Source organism: Calypte anna, chromosome 18, assembly GCF_003957555.1.
Source record: "Calypte anna isolate BGI_N300 chromosome 18, bCalAnn1_v1.p, whole genome shotgun sequence".
Taxonomy (NCBI): Eukaryota; Metazoa; Chordata; class Aves; order Apodiformes; family Trochilidae; genus Calypte; species Calypte anna.
The window spans coordinates 2,243,048-2,256,630 of record NC_044263.1 but is presented as its reverse complement, the minus strand read 5'-3'; the positions used below and the strand labels follow the sequence as shown (position 1 = coordinate 2,256,630).

At 47.6% G+C, this 13,583-nt stretch overlaps 1 protein-coding gene across 2 annotated transcripts in view; it reads left to right on the top strand.

The window, feature by feature from the left end:
- Positions 1-1,178: 1,178 nt before the first annotated feature.
- Positions 1,179-13,583, top strand: part of MAP2K6 (mitogen-activated protein kinase kinase 6) — a 51,065-nt gene continuing 38,660 nt past the window's right edge. Inside the window, exon 1 of one of the 2 annotated variants that reach the window (XM_030461688.1) lies at positions 1,179-1,543. In XM_030461688.1, the coding sequence (XP_030317548.1) occupies positions 1,528-1,543 (16 nt within the window). In that variant the 5' untranslated portion in view covers positions 1,179-1,527. Of the gene's footprint in view, positions 1,544-1,855; positions 2,026-13,583 lie in introns of those variants that run through there. The other variant, XM_030461687.1, reaches the window with a different exon arrangement.

The following is a 13,583-nucleotide window of genomic DNA, read 5'->3' as shown; positions in this document are numbered from 1 at the left end:
TCTTGTGCTGCTGCTCTGTTTGTTTACAGCCCCTGAACTGCACTGCTGCCCTTTGGAACGTGCTGGGAAAGGGGCTGTCAGCATTTGCATCCTAAACCTTTCCTTTGGGGGATTTAATGCTAGGCTGGAAGGACCTGCTCCCACTGCACTTTTAGCAGGAGGGACCACGCAGAGTGTTTCCCTCCCCCCAGACAATTCCACAAAGTTACACCAACCCAGCCCTCATGGTGGGATTTCTTAGTGCTTAGGGTTATTAGGGTCTTTTTCTTTGGTCTTTTCCTTCCCTGTTATGAAACCTGTGCTGAACGGAAAGCCCAACTTTAGGAAGAACATTTTTTTCTTTTCTTTAGGGACAAAGATGCCCTATCTCAAAGAGGATGCCACCACGTGTCCCATCCCCTGTTCTCACCTGCCCCCCTCTACAAGAGAATCCTCTACAAGCCCACAGGGGTCGAGCTGACCACCTAGGAAAAGATCCTGGGGGAGGAAGGAGGGGGAGGGGGGGGATGAAGGCAGAGGGGATGCAGGCAGGAGGGATAGAGGCAGCAGGTGATGCAGGCAGAGGGGATAGAGGCAGAGGGGATGGAGGCAAGGTTGGGGGGTAGGATGCAGGCAGGAGGGATGCAGGCAGGGTCGGGGGGATGAAGGAAGAAGGGATGGAGGCAGGAGAGATGCAGGCAGGGTCGGGGGGATGCAGGCAGGAGGGATGCAGGCAGATGGGATACAGGCAGGAGGGGATGCAGGCAGGCAGGGATGCAGGAACCTTCTCTCTCGCAGTCACAGCTGTAATCCTCCCCACAGGGACCCTCCGCTCTGGCAGGGAGGAACCTTCAATCCGCGGCGGCGCTCTCGCCATTTGCGCGCTATTTGCGCGCGGCTCGCGCATTTCCCCCCCCCCCCCTTTTCCCCCTTTCCCCTTTTCCTTCCTCCTTTCCTTCCTCCTACACCGCGCGGGCACCGCCTCCCCGGGCATCCCTTCCTTTGCGCAGACCTCCGCGCAACTTCCCCAGCCCAACCCCCGCGCAAGCTCCGCGTCCGCGCAGCCCCGCGCCGCCCCCTGCAGGAAGCGCGGGGACTACAGCTCCCAGGGGGAGGCGCGGCGGCCGTCGGCTGCGCGGCTGCGCATTGCGTCCCCAGCTCCAAGTTTGGAGCTTTGAGCTGCCAGCCCTGGCCCATCATGTAGGTGCAGCAGGAGCCTTCCCTACCACTGCAAGCAGGGGGGGAAGGGAACCCCCCCCACACCCCCTCCTCCTCCTCCTCCTCCTCCTCTCGGCGCTGCAAAGCTGCCCTGCAAAGTGTGCAATTGCAGGGGCTCCCCCCGCTGCAAGGAGAGCTGCTGCAGCCAGCCGGGAAAAAACTCCAGTTGCAGGAAGATTGAGCGCTTGCAGTTTTGCATCTTTTGTTGTTGCAAAACTAGCTCCCGAGGAGAGGCGAGGCAAAGTCTTTTGTGCTTCCCCTCCCCCCTCCCCAACGCAGCAAAGCAAAGCAAAAAAAAAAAAAAAAACCAAACCAAAAAACAGGAGAGAAATGTCTCAGTCGAGAGGTAAGGCTGCTGCTTCTCTTCTGCCGCAAATAATGCAAAAAGTCGTGCATGCATTTGGGAGTGCATTGCATGCATTTGTCGGGATGCAATTGCATTTTGAAGTTTGAGGCTTTCAATGGCTCTCAGTTGCATTTCCTGTTTAGTATGTGCCTTTTTTTTTTTTTTTTTTTTTTTTTTTCTTCTCTCTCTTCTCTCTTGCAGACACACACACACACACACACACACACACAGGCACAGTTCCTGTAAGGCAGGGCTTTGCAGTTCAGCTGTGCATTGACGTTATTTGAATTCTTCTGCGGGGATTACTGAGCCCTTTTTTTGCCTTTTGCACAGTCAGGACAGATAAAGGGTGTTGTTGGAGAGCAGATGCATTCGCTGCTGGATCCCCGCATGCAACACGGGCAGGATGCATGCGAATCGCAGCTAATTTAAAGTGCAGAATTAAATGAAACTTTTAAAGAAGTCGGCGGAGGAGATGAAAGGTGAAACTTGAGCGGAGTTACCAGGAATTAAATATATACCTATGTTTCCATGGGAAAGTATTGTTCTTGTGCCAGGACTGAGATCATTTTTCCACCGATTTCATCCCCCTCCCCTCAATATCTGGTAACTTTTGGTCAGAGGCAGCAAGCAGGGGGGTTTGGAACACCAGGTCAGAGCTCGGAGCTGCTTTATTTAGAATTTAGGAGCTGAGGCTCAGCGCTTGGGATGGAGCGAAGGGGGTGGGGGGGCGGGTTTGGGGATGGGATAACAGTGATTTATTATGATTTTAATTATTGCATTATTATTATTATTGCTATTATTGCCAGCGCGGAGGGGAACGTTTGCTCTTTGCTTTTTAACTTGATAATTATTCCGAAGTGGTTCTGCCTTCTGTCCTGCAAAAAAAACATAAAGGGAGGAGGGGGGACTGAGAAGCGGGGGTCGTGGGAGGAGGTGGAGAATTTAATATTGCAAAAATGCTGCGGGAATGCAACAGTCCCTGCAAGGCAGCCCAGGCTGAGATGTTTAAGGAGGAGTTGCTCTGGCCATTCATTGTGAAAACAGAGGGACATATGTCAGCGCCTGGCCACACAGATGCAGCTTTGGGTGCTGCTTTTAAAGGTTTGGATTTGATCCTGCAGCTGCTTGCCTTGCACTTTGCAGCCCTCGCACGTATTTTGGGGGGGGGGGTGTGGGGTGTGAGACGATGCATGGCCCAGTGAGAGACCAGTTGCCAAACTGGGAGTGGGGTTTGTTGTTGTTTTTGTTGTGTTTTGTTTTTTTTTTTTAAAAAAAAAACAAGACATCTGTGAAGTCGGTGGCCTTAACTCTGTCCAAGGCTTGCTGGGAGGACCTAGGAAGGAGGTGCTTGCACAGCTTCTTGCCACACAGTTTTCCTTTTGTAAGAAAAATGTAAAGTTGTTGTATAATTTATTCCTAATTTGGGTTTGCTGCAGTCATCTTTTCCAGCCAAGCAGGGAATTGTAAAAGTTTCCAACAGAAAGAGCCAAGGAAGTTTGATAATGCAAAATTGAACTGAGTGATACCCGGGGCAATGCTGCTGCTGGCAGGAGGGTCCCTGGGAGACCCATGGAGGGGCAGGAGGACCCCCAAAAAGCTTCAGGGTGGGACAGGCTGGTCACACAGAGCTGGTGACAGGCAGGGACCTGTGCTGGTGGCCCTGCCACTGAGCTTGTGGTGGGTGCTGCTTAACCCCAGCACTGGCCTTGTCCGTCCTTCTGAGGACCAGGAAAATGGGAAGACCCAAGTAGCCAACCCCCAAAACATGATCTCAATGAATGGCATCATTCTTGAGTCGGTTTTCCCTCCATCTGATGCAAAACGGGTGCCTGAGTTGGAATTCCTTGCCCAGATGACTTTCCCAAGTTCAGCTGTTCAGGCGGAGTTGTTGTGTTTTTGATTTATTATTATTTTTCTTTTTCCTCGGGAAGGGGATTGGGCTTTGAGGTATGGTTCTTCAGAAGCCTGGATTCAGGGAGGCATAATCTGCATTTGGGGATCAGCTTTCATGTGTTGCACAGGAGGTTCCTCGTCAGCTTTCTAAAATACTGCACAGAGCTTCAGCCAGCTGCTGAGCTCTGGAGCTTGCTCCCTCCTTTGAATCCCTTCCAAGCTTGTTCTGACAGTTTGCCAGAGATTATATATATATATTTATTATTTTTTTTTAATGCTGCTTTTTCAAGGGGACAGCAGTCTTAAGGGTTAGTCTCTGATAAGACTTATTCCCTGTAAGTAATCTCAGTTAAGGCAGATCTGCTCCTTGGACCCTACCTGGGCCAGGGAAAGAAACAGAGGTGATCTGCATTCTGCACAACCATAGCATGGGCTGTAGAAGATAAAACTAGAAGATAAAAAAAGTTTAATTATGACCATTTCCACAGCAGAAGCTGTGAGATACCTCTAGCATCACGCTTGCAGTGCTTGGCCACCATATCTAGCTTCTGGTGGCCTCCCTAAGACTGGATGCGAGCTCCTGAATTGCACCCCGTGCTCATTTCTACCTTAACTCCCTCTTTTTAACTTTGCAAAATATTATTTTTAGTGGGATGGGGCAATCCATGGAAAATAAGATTTCTGCAAGCCTTGCAGTCAGTTTCTCACCTTCAGAAAGGGTCTGTTGTCAACGGGGCTTGATGGTGGTGGTGGCTCAGAAGTTGAGTTGTTGCCCCAGTGTGGCATGTTTGGCTGTCAGGAGTAATAGGATATTGTTCTGGAAGAGAAAAAAAAAATATATACATGTGGAAGTCCATATTAATTACAAGCTAAACAGAGTTTGAAGCTATAAATCTGAACTCTCTTGACAGCAGATATATTCAGGAGTCTTCCAAATTGATGGTAATGGGGGAATTATTCACTGGGGAAGCCCACATCAGAGCAGCAACCTGCAAACATGCAAATTTCTCCATTGAAATAAGAAAAGAGGATGGGGAGCAGTTCCCATTACAGCACTAATTCATAAACATTGAAATGAGCCACATTTAACTGCTAAATATTGCTGTCCATCGATCTCATTCTGAGTTCTCAGTCTTTGTTGTTTCCAATACAATTTCTTTGTGCTCCAGCATAAAAGGGATTCTGAGATTATGAGAAACAGGTCCCACGTGATGCTGGCTGAATGTGTACCCTCTGGACTTTGACCAAAGGCCCTGCACATATTCAAAATACTACTTTTTATGTACAAAAATGGTCTCTTCTTATTTTTTCTTTTTTTTTCTGCCCAGCTAGAAATCTCAGTGGAACAGATGTTAAGCTTAAGTGGTGGATTTTTTTTTTATTATTTTATATTTAAAAATAAAATAATAATAAAAAAAAAATCCGAGGTAGGTGGCAGGTTTTTACTAGTATAAAATTAACCTGTAAGGAGGCTCCTGATGGTTGTGCAATGTGCAGTTTGCCTCGTCAGCACCACCTCAGCTTCTTGCCATGAGCACACTCCCATGACATAGGCACTTGGCAAGAGCAGGGGGAGCAGAGCCATGGCAAGGTGCAAGCCTTGCAGGGCCTAGCAAGCAGCACAGCCACTTCAGGTCAAGTTGTTTTTTTATTTTATTTTATTTTTTGGAGGCTGTGTTGAATTATTATTTCACCTGTTGCACGTGCTGCCTGCTCTGCCACTTTTTACTCAGGGATGTGCCTGTGCACTTTGGTTTAAGAGGGGGAAACGTTCATAAAGAGGTTTAAAAGTCTCATGCAGTGCCATGCTGGAGGAATTAACCAGCATGGGAATAAAGAAAACAAGCTAAGGGGGGTAGAAGTGATGCTTGTCATGCACCAAATCCCTGCTTTACAGGCTGAGCACCCAGGGAGGATTCTCCAGGTGCTGAATTTTCTTTCTGCTCCCTCTGCATTGCCCTGTGGATGCTTTTGCTGGGCTGGGCAGGGAAGGGGCTCTCACCCCCTTTGTCCTCCCAGGCAGCAAAAGTGGGGGTGTAAAAATCAGAGTGAATTTTTAGGGTGCCCTATCCCCATCTCCTGGCACATCAGCAGCTCCCTGGTGCTAAGGACACAGCTGCTGGCAGGGACAGGAGGGCACAGGGATTTAAAAAATAATAAAATTATAAATAATTATAAAATAATTGTAACAATCAAAGTGGTAAGTTGCAAGGAAGAAGGGGCAAAGATCTGTTTGCTCCTCCAAGGTGGAAAGAATTTTAGGTTGCCCACTGCCATAGAAAGTGTTGCTCATTTGGTACTTTAATCACCCCCCAAAACTGGAGCTTCCTTTGGGGTGAGTTCCCTCCCATGACACATCCATAAGCTGCTAAGGTGAGGCAAATGCTACTCAATTAAAACCACAGGAGTAATTTAGAGAGATGAGACACCTCATTCCTCCAAGAGTCATGGCAGTAATGGCACAATTACCTGCAGAATCACGTGGGAGCTTTGCAAATTCTGGGTACTGTGGCTGGAAATCTAGGAGATGACTACGAGGTTGCTTTATTTTCCTGGACTATGCACACATTTGATGTCACTTGTAAATTTGCTGAAAAGAGCCATGGCAATACCTATAGGAGCCTCTCAAAAAAAAAATAATTAAAAGCAATACCTCTGAAAGAAGCTCTGGTCCCTTTTCTAATTTGGAAAAAGAAGGAAATGCAAAAATATAATTCCAGGAGTTACAGTTCTAGAACCCTTGCAGCCCTCCTGTGTGAATACACAGTGTTTGTTCCTCCAACCATGTGAGTTTGGCAGTGTGGCCACCATCCTGTGAAGTGTTGAGGCAGCCTTTGGTGGCCCAGTAAATTGCAGGACTGTTCTTTTAATTTTAGATGTGGACAGAGCTGTAATTAAAAAAAAAAAAAAAAAAAAGGTTTCATTACCTGTAGAGTTCTGTGGCTCCTTTCCTCAGGCCTGCCTGGGAAGAGTTGAAGGGATCAGAATTATCAGCTTGAGCAATGCTGGCAGGAAAGCAGATTTGGGACCCTGGAGGTTTGCCATGGCAGATATTACACTCTGTGGTGGCAGAGTGGTGAAGGCCATCCAGTGCAATTTCCATATCATTGGGCAATTTTTTTTTATTTATTTTGTCTTCCAAATCCACAATGTTCTTCTGCATGTTGACAAGTGTGAATGGGAAAGTGTCTCCTGCTCAGTAGTGCTGGCTCAGTAGGAAGCAATTTGGAGAGGGAAGCCCGAGACTCTTGCTTGTAGAACTTTTGTCTTAAAGCCAAAATTCAAGCTCTCCTTCCTTGTAAGCTACAAGTTCCAAACACCCAATTGGTGTTTCAGAGGGTCCATCCCACCATGAAGGTCTCTGGGGTGCTAAAGCACTTTTGAGTCATCTTTGCTTTGGAGATGGTGCAAAGAGATGCTGAGCATCCTTTGGGGAAGCTCCAAGAAGCCAGCTGGGCATCTGGGGTTGCTGGTGCTGGCAAAACTTTGACTCAGCATCACTCTTGCTTTGCATCCTGTGGTCAAGTGGGGGCCTGGATTTGTCTGAGCATGGTAGGAGCAGCATCTGACTGCATCAGGTGAGAAATAGGAGCTTCTTTCCCTTTCCAAGTCACCATAGGAGCAGTGGCCATGGGGTATTTGCTGCTGCAAAAAGCTGAGTGTAGTGGAGCCCAAGGAGTGTTGTGCAAAGAGCCAGAGGGAGCAGGCTCTGCACTGAGATAGAGTTTCATATTTTTAAGAAAAATGCTTTCTCTCTGCAATCTTTCCCCCCCCTCGCTGTTGAAGTAGGAAAACTTTGCCCAGCAGAGCTGATCCAGTTTCTTGTTGCTGTTTTGTTAGCCTACTTAGCTTGCAATTTTCTCATCAAGGGTGGATTTTATAGCCTGCACCCAAGCAGATCAAAAATCATTCGAGCTGAAGCCCAAGTAGCATCCACTGGTACTGCACCCGGATGAAACCAGGGGAAAAAAACCCCAACAAACCATCAGAAGTTGCAGATGAGATGCCAAAGATAAGGCAGCAGTGGAAAGTGAGTACTGGAGTCAACACTTCACTGTGTCTGCACGGCGAGGCCTTTAATGAAGGCTGAATCAGCACAGACTTGGGAGCTGCTTTTGAAAGAGAATCTTTTTCTAAACAAAAATATGTAATTGCACTCCATGAAACAATGCTTATCAGTGCCAAATGGCCCCACAGCATCATCTGGCTGTTCCTCTGTAGAAGTCCCAGGCAAGATGATTTTGTGCTTGTTTTCCTCCTGCCACGGGGGCTGATCCTGAGCTTCCTCGTTTGTGTCTGTTCATCAGGGCTTATTTGACACCCGAGCAACAAATGGTATTATAAAAATTACAGCTCCACTCGGTGTTATCATCCCCCTTAAGAATGTTCATTGCTTTACCAGTGGTTCAAGGTCAGATATAGAAAATGACTCAAAGATCTTTTGTTGTTCTGACAGCTCTAAAGTAATGGAAGTCCCTGTCTGGCAAATACAAAGCTTGTCAGGGTACCAGCATCAGAAAGAAAGGGAGACAGACAGTTTTAAAGGCAAAGCCAGCACTGATCCCTGGGTTTCTTTTCCTGGATTTGCTCCATTGTATCTGCCCTCATCAGCTCTCAGCATCTCCCATCTCTCATGCAGAGGAGCCCCAGTAAGAGCCTGCTGGACCTGCGTGCTCTCACAAGTACCTGCACGTAGGAGGTGAAGCTTTCAGGTAAAAAACAGAGCAGAGGAGATGAGAAGGTCCTTCTGGCACTGCTTTCCCTGTGGAGGGGTTTGTGCAGCACCCAGCACTGCCCTTGGCACCAGCTCCTTGGTCCTGGGGCACTTCTCCCATGCTGGCAACTGGCACCCAGTTAGAGGCACACAATTTCCAGCTTGGATTTCAACACTTTCTTCCTAGGGTGGCTTTCCTTGCCTACAGTCAGGGTCTCCAGTGCTGCAGAAGTGTGAAGAAATAAACCCCAAACTTGGAAGGGCTGGAATGGATTTCTTCTTTCAAACAATTGATCTTGGAGACTTTTTTTTTTTGTTTAAAAAGGAACTGACAGTCTGGGGTTGTAGCTTGTATGTCTGCTGCTGTCTGAGGATTGAAGCCCAGCTATGTGACATTTATTGTAGTTTTATTCCAGGAGTGAAACACCTGTAGGAGCTGAGAACATCTGCATCCTTTCTGCCAGTTAAATGCATCCTGAAGGAAAAGACAGGGACTTTTCATGCTCTCAGCAAAATGCCCAAACCCCTTTTGGGCTGAGATAAACCTTAAGTAGACTTTTTTAAACACTGAGCCTGAGCACTTAGCAGAAATGCCTCAAGTCACAACCCAGGGCTTTTGGCAGCTCTGGTGGGTCCCTGGAAGTGTAGTTGGTTACCCCAACACCTACCCAAGAAAACCAAGATCTGGATTCTGCTGTAATTGATGTGCAGTCAGAGATCTGAGCTTGATTTCCAAACGTCCCACAGGTTTTGGAGCTAGGGAGAGGACAGGGAAGCTGCCCCAGTTTGCATCCTGAGCTTAGCTTGAACACCACTGAAATTTTGGACAGGGAGCCACAGACTTTTAGTCCCTTCTTGCAGGTTTTGCTTCTCCAAATTGACAGATGCTGATGGTTAAAGCAGAAGCTCACTCCCAGGCAGACCTCAGTACTTAACCGTACTAATTAAATGTTTTCAAAAACCACAAGATTGACCTTCACTGCATGCCCACAGATTTTTCTCTCATTTAACAAGCACAAGGTTGACAGAGTAGCCTATTAAAGGAGAAGGCAGTGCTCTAGATGCTGTTGCTTTGCAGCCTATTCCAAAGTGTTTTCTGCTTTTTAACTGTAAAGGATGGAAACCATCATGCCCCAGTAATCTACCAGGAAAAACCAGGCTGGAGACAAGGTTGAAATAAAGCAAAAAGTATGATACAATAGTGAACATACTTAAAACTAAAATTTATGCAGATTATCTATGGAATAAGTCAGCACAACCATTTTATACAGGCACTTCTGTAAACAGAGAACCATTCCATGGGGCATAGAGCTGTCCTTTGGGAGGTTCTTTCTAGAAAAAAGGAAAAGGCAATTAACATAGACTCTGACTTCCTTACCTTTCCCAAGGACACCAGCAGTTTGCTCATTGCTAATAAAACCTGGGGCATCTCTATGGAGAACTTGGATTCCTGCCAGGGAATCAGTTTTCCAAATGAACTAAAAGACCATCTGGGTGTGGTGCATTGCATGGAAGGACACAGCAAACCAGTCCCCCCAACAGAGCAGCATTGGGGCTGGAGGCAGAGCCCAAAAATAGTCCCTGGCAGCTGGGGAGGGTGACACAGACACTGCCTTCCCATATGAGTAGTTGTGAGTTGCTTTCTGGAGACAAGAAAACCTGACTGCACAGCAGGGATCTTTTTGGCAGAGAGAAGGACCTCTGGGCTTGCACCTCTCTGGGTTTTTTTTTTTTGCAGGGTGACAAGCTGGGAGCCTGCCCTTGCTCGTGGCCACCTGAGCCATTCCTTATAGCATGACTTCAGCTTCATTCATGTCATTAGGCAGCTTCCTTTATAGCTAAGCATGTGATTATTGTAATCTTTTTTTTTCTTTTTTTTTTCTCTTTCCTTTTTTCTTCCCCTCAAAAAACAAAAAAACCAAAAACATTTGGTACTTCCCCCGCAAGGAATGAGAAGCTTTATGTCTGCTGAGAGGCTGGAACAGCTTCCTGCAATAGAGAGCATTCCTCCTCTTTCCTCCTCTCCCTCTTCCTGTGTTGCCCTCAGAACAATGCCAGGGCTTCCAGCAACAACAAGCATTTGCTTTACCTTGCAGCACATTCATTTAGCACCCATCCTGTGCAGGCATCTCCTGCCAAGGGAGGGATCTCTACCCAGGGGCTTGCTTCAGAAAAGCATCACCACTGAAATGTGGGAGCTTGAATCTGAGCTGATTCAGAGCAGCAGAGCCCTCGTTTGGACAAGTGGGGCCTGAAGGATTTTTCTTCTTTCCCCTTAAAAGAGAAGCTAAATAGGATTTTTTTTTTTCCCCCTTTTCATCCTCTGATCTTGAAAAGACTTGTGGACGTGCTGAACTTGAAGCATATGAGTCCTTTTGCAGGAGTCAGTGGGACTGAATGTGCTTAGGGTTGAGCACAGACAGAAGAATTTACAAGGCTGGGGATGTATTTTGTCCTGGTTGCTACATAGGATGGACATCGTGGAGCTGTGTGGGTGATTTATGCTGCCCTGTTTTCTCCAGCTTATCTGTTCCTGCAACTTAGAAAGTGATGTTGTGTTTGGGAGCATGGATGTGTCCATCTGAAACTGCAGTCTGGACCCCTGCACAGGGAGTTCTGTAGAGGCTTTGATGGAGGGGCTCACATAAAGGGAGTTTTGTATTTAAAACTGCTGATTTAGCAGGCTGGGTGGGGAGATGTTACCTGACAGGGTTTGATCCATGTGAACATATGTGGTTAGAAAAAAAAAATCTGCCCAGTTGTGTCAGGGACACTTTATTGGAGGAAAGAAAAATAAAACAAGGAGATGTCTTCTGCCAGGGTACTGGGCCATAAGGCATTTCTTCAGTGTGTTTTCCAACCAGAAATAAAACTGCATGATAAGGACTGGGGAAAGGCTTGTGTTCTTTACATACTGCTTGCTTTGCTTTATGCTATGACATCCAAGTGAGTGTCTCTGATCTTAGCAAGTGCCTGGAATGAGGGAAGTTCATGGTCTCTGACCTCTGGCTAAAAGCTGGTTGAGTCTGGAAGAGGTTCCCTGGAAGTCCTGCATCCTGCAGACCTTCCTGTGCCTGGCTCTGAGCAGCTGACACTCCTGGCATCTGCAGAAATCCATTGCTGAAGGGGTTGCAGGACCAAGGCTTTCTTTTCCTGGGTGGACAGACTTGCTGGTGCTGGTTCTTGCCCATCTCTGCTGCTGCTGAGATGCAGAGTGGGTGCAGTTATTCTCCCAGAGCCTCCTGCCTTGTTCCAGGGTTGGGATAATGCCCAAAGTTGCAGTGCTGGGGAGCTGGCTGGGTTCTGGAGCTCACTTTAGGTTTGCCTTTCCTCTGGTTGCCCTTGGCTTCCCACTGTGAATAGGGTTTCCCTGTGTTTTGGAAGTAGTACCAACACGCTTGCTGGGATGCATTGCCAGCAGGGGGAGCAGGAATTAGTTCATCTTCAGAACTGTTAAATACCACCTTTAATAATTTTAGTACAAAAATAAGCAAGTAAGCTCTTAAGTCAGAAAGAGAATAGCAAAAGAGAGTGGTGAAACAGGGTTTGGTTGGTTGGTCAGAGCCTTGGCTGTGTTGCAGATTTAATCACAATATTTGGCTGAGCCTTTACAAAAATTCCCCATGACAAAATATTAAGCAAGGAACCAGATCCTCTCCTTCCATGCCCGTGCTGCAGGTGCCACAGCTTTGGGCTAACACAGCAAAACCTCGGGGGGAGATTGGCACCAGATTTCTCATCAACTTCTCTGTTTGGCCCCAGCCTCGAAGTGTGAGCCCCAGATCATTGGGAAGAAAATGAGGCATTGATTTGAAATTCTTCTGAGTGTTCTTTGTACCAGAGAAGAGCAAAGTGGTCTGGGAATTATCTTAATTCAGCACTTTTAGTTGAAACAAACACTTGCCAGCTGCCAAACAGCAGAACTTGGGAGCTGAAGAGTAGCTCAGTAGTTGCTTAAGAAATGGCTGCTGGGACATTCCTCTATTTCCATGGATTTTCTCGTTTGCCTGGAAAAGTTATTGATACTCTGGAGCTCACAGAATGACCAAATCAATAAGCAGTTTTCTCTCTGTGGAATATTAATGGCCTAAGGTGGCTTTATTCATGATCAGAAAATGATAAACCAAGTTTTATATGCAGCACATCAGGAGTAGGAGATCAGTGATACTGATACAGTTTAAATGTCCAGCATTTACAATATGCTTAACAAATTAAATCTGTGCTTGGTAAAATGAGAGACTCTGTGGCTGCCTGGAGCATCTGGCAACAAAAATGAAACCAGAGCTCAGCTTGCCCTGTGGCATTGATCAGATTTTATTCTGTCCTGTCCTGCTGCGAGGAGGATGACACCAGGAGTGGTGTCCCCAGACAAGTTGTGATCCTGCAAAGGAATCTACAGGGAAATGAGGCTGTGGGGAGCAGTGCTCCAGAGCTGAAGAAGCTGTGTTCTTTCCTGGGGACAGTGACACCTCAAAGGGCCACTGCTGAGCTCCTTGGAGGGGTGGGGGTCTTTCCTGGCCCATCACTCCTTCCAAGCCAAGTCCTGTTTCCCTCTGTTGAAGCCTCCCGACTCCTTTTTGTCTGAGCAGCGCTTGGTTGCGCAGCTTTGCCAGAGGATGCTACAGGCAGCATCTTGGGCAGGAGGAAGCAGTGAGAGGAACCTGCAGCCTGGCTGGCACCACTGCTTGCAGAGGGACATCTGCCATTGCCCCTCTGCAGGTTGTCCCTTTTGGTGGCCGTGGCTGGGAGGTGGGCTGAGCCCTTCAGCTCGGGATGCAGGAGATGGACGGTGCTGTGGCTCTTGCAGAGGCTCAGCCAGCAGCCTGGCACAGCCCTCACCTCCCTGTCCCTGCTCAGCCTGGCACTTCATGCAGCCTGAACACGAGTGTGTGCTCCCAGAAAGCACGTGCTTAAATATAAGCACCAGCAAGACATAAAAAACCCTTCCTAGCTGGAGCTGCAGGCTGGAGTCAGGGTTTGGAGGCTGCAGCGCAGCAGGAATCAGCGAGCGGGTGGAAATGTCACCTTCATCTCCCAAAGCAATTTGCATTTCCCTGGGCTGGCAGCACGTCTTACAGCTCTAAGAGGTCCTGGCTCAGGAAGCAAGGTGTCCCTCAGCTGCTCTACTCCATGCATGGGTTCATCACCCCTTGGTGTCAGGGCAGCCAGGCCAGAGGCAGAACCCCATCTGGTTTTTGTTGGGTTTTTTTTTTTTTTCAGAGGAAATGAAGCTCTGCTCTCAGGACCTTCTGTCTGTTTAAAAATACCTTGCAGGAGCTGCTGGGAGGAAATCCCAGCTGCACCAAAACACATTTTTAAAACTTGAAAACCAAAATTGAAACTGGAGGGAGATCTCAAGCCAAGTGTCTGTCTGATGGTCAGGGCATCCTCATCACCTCCCTGCAGCCAGGCCTAAGAAAGTTGGGGTCA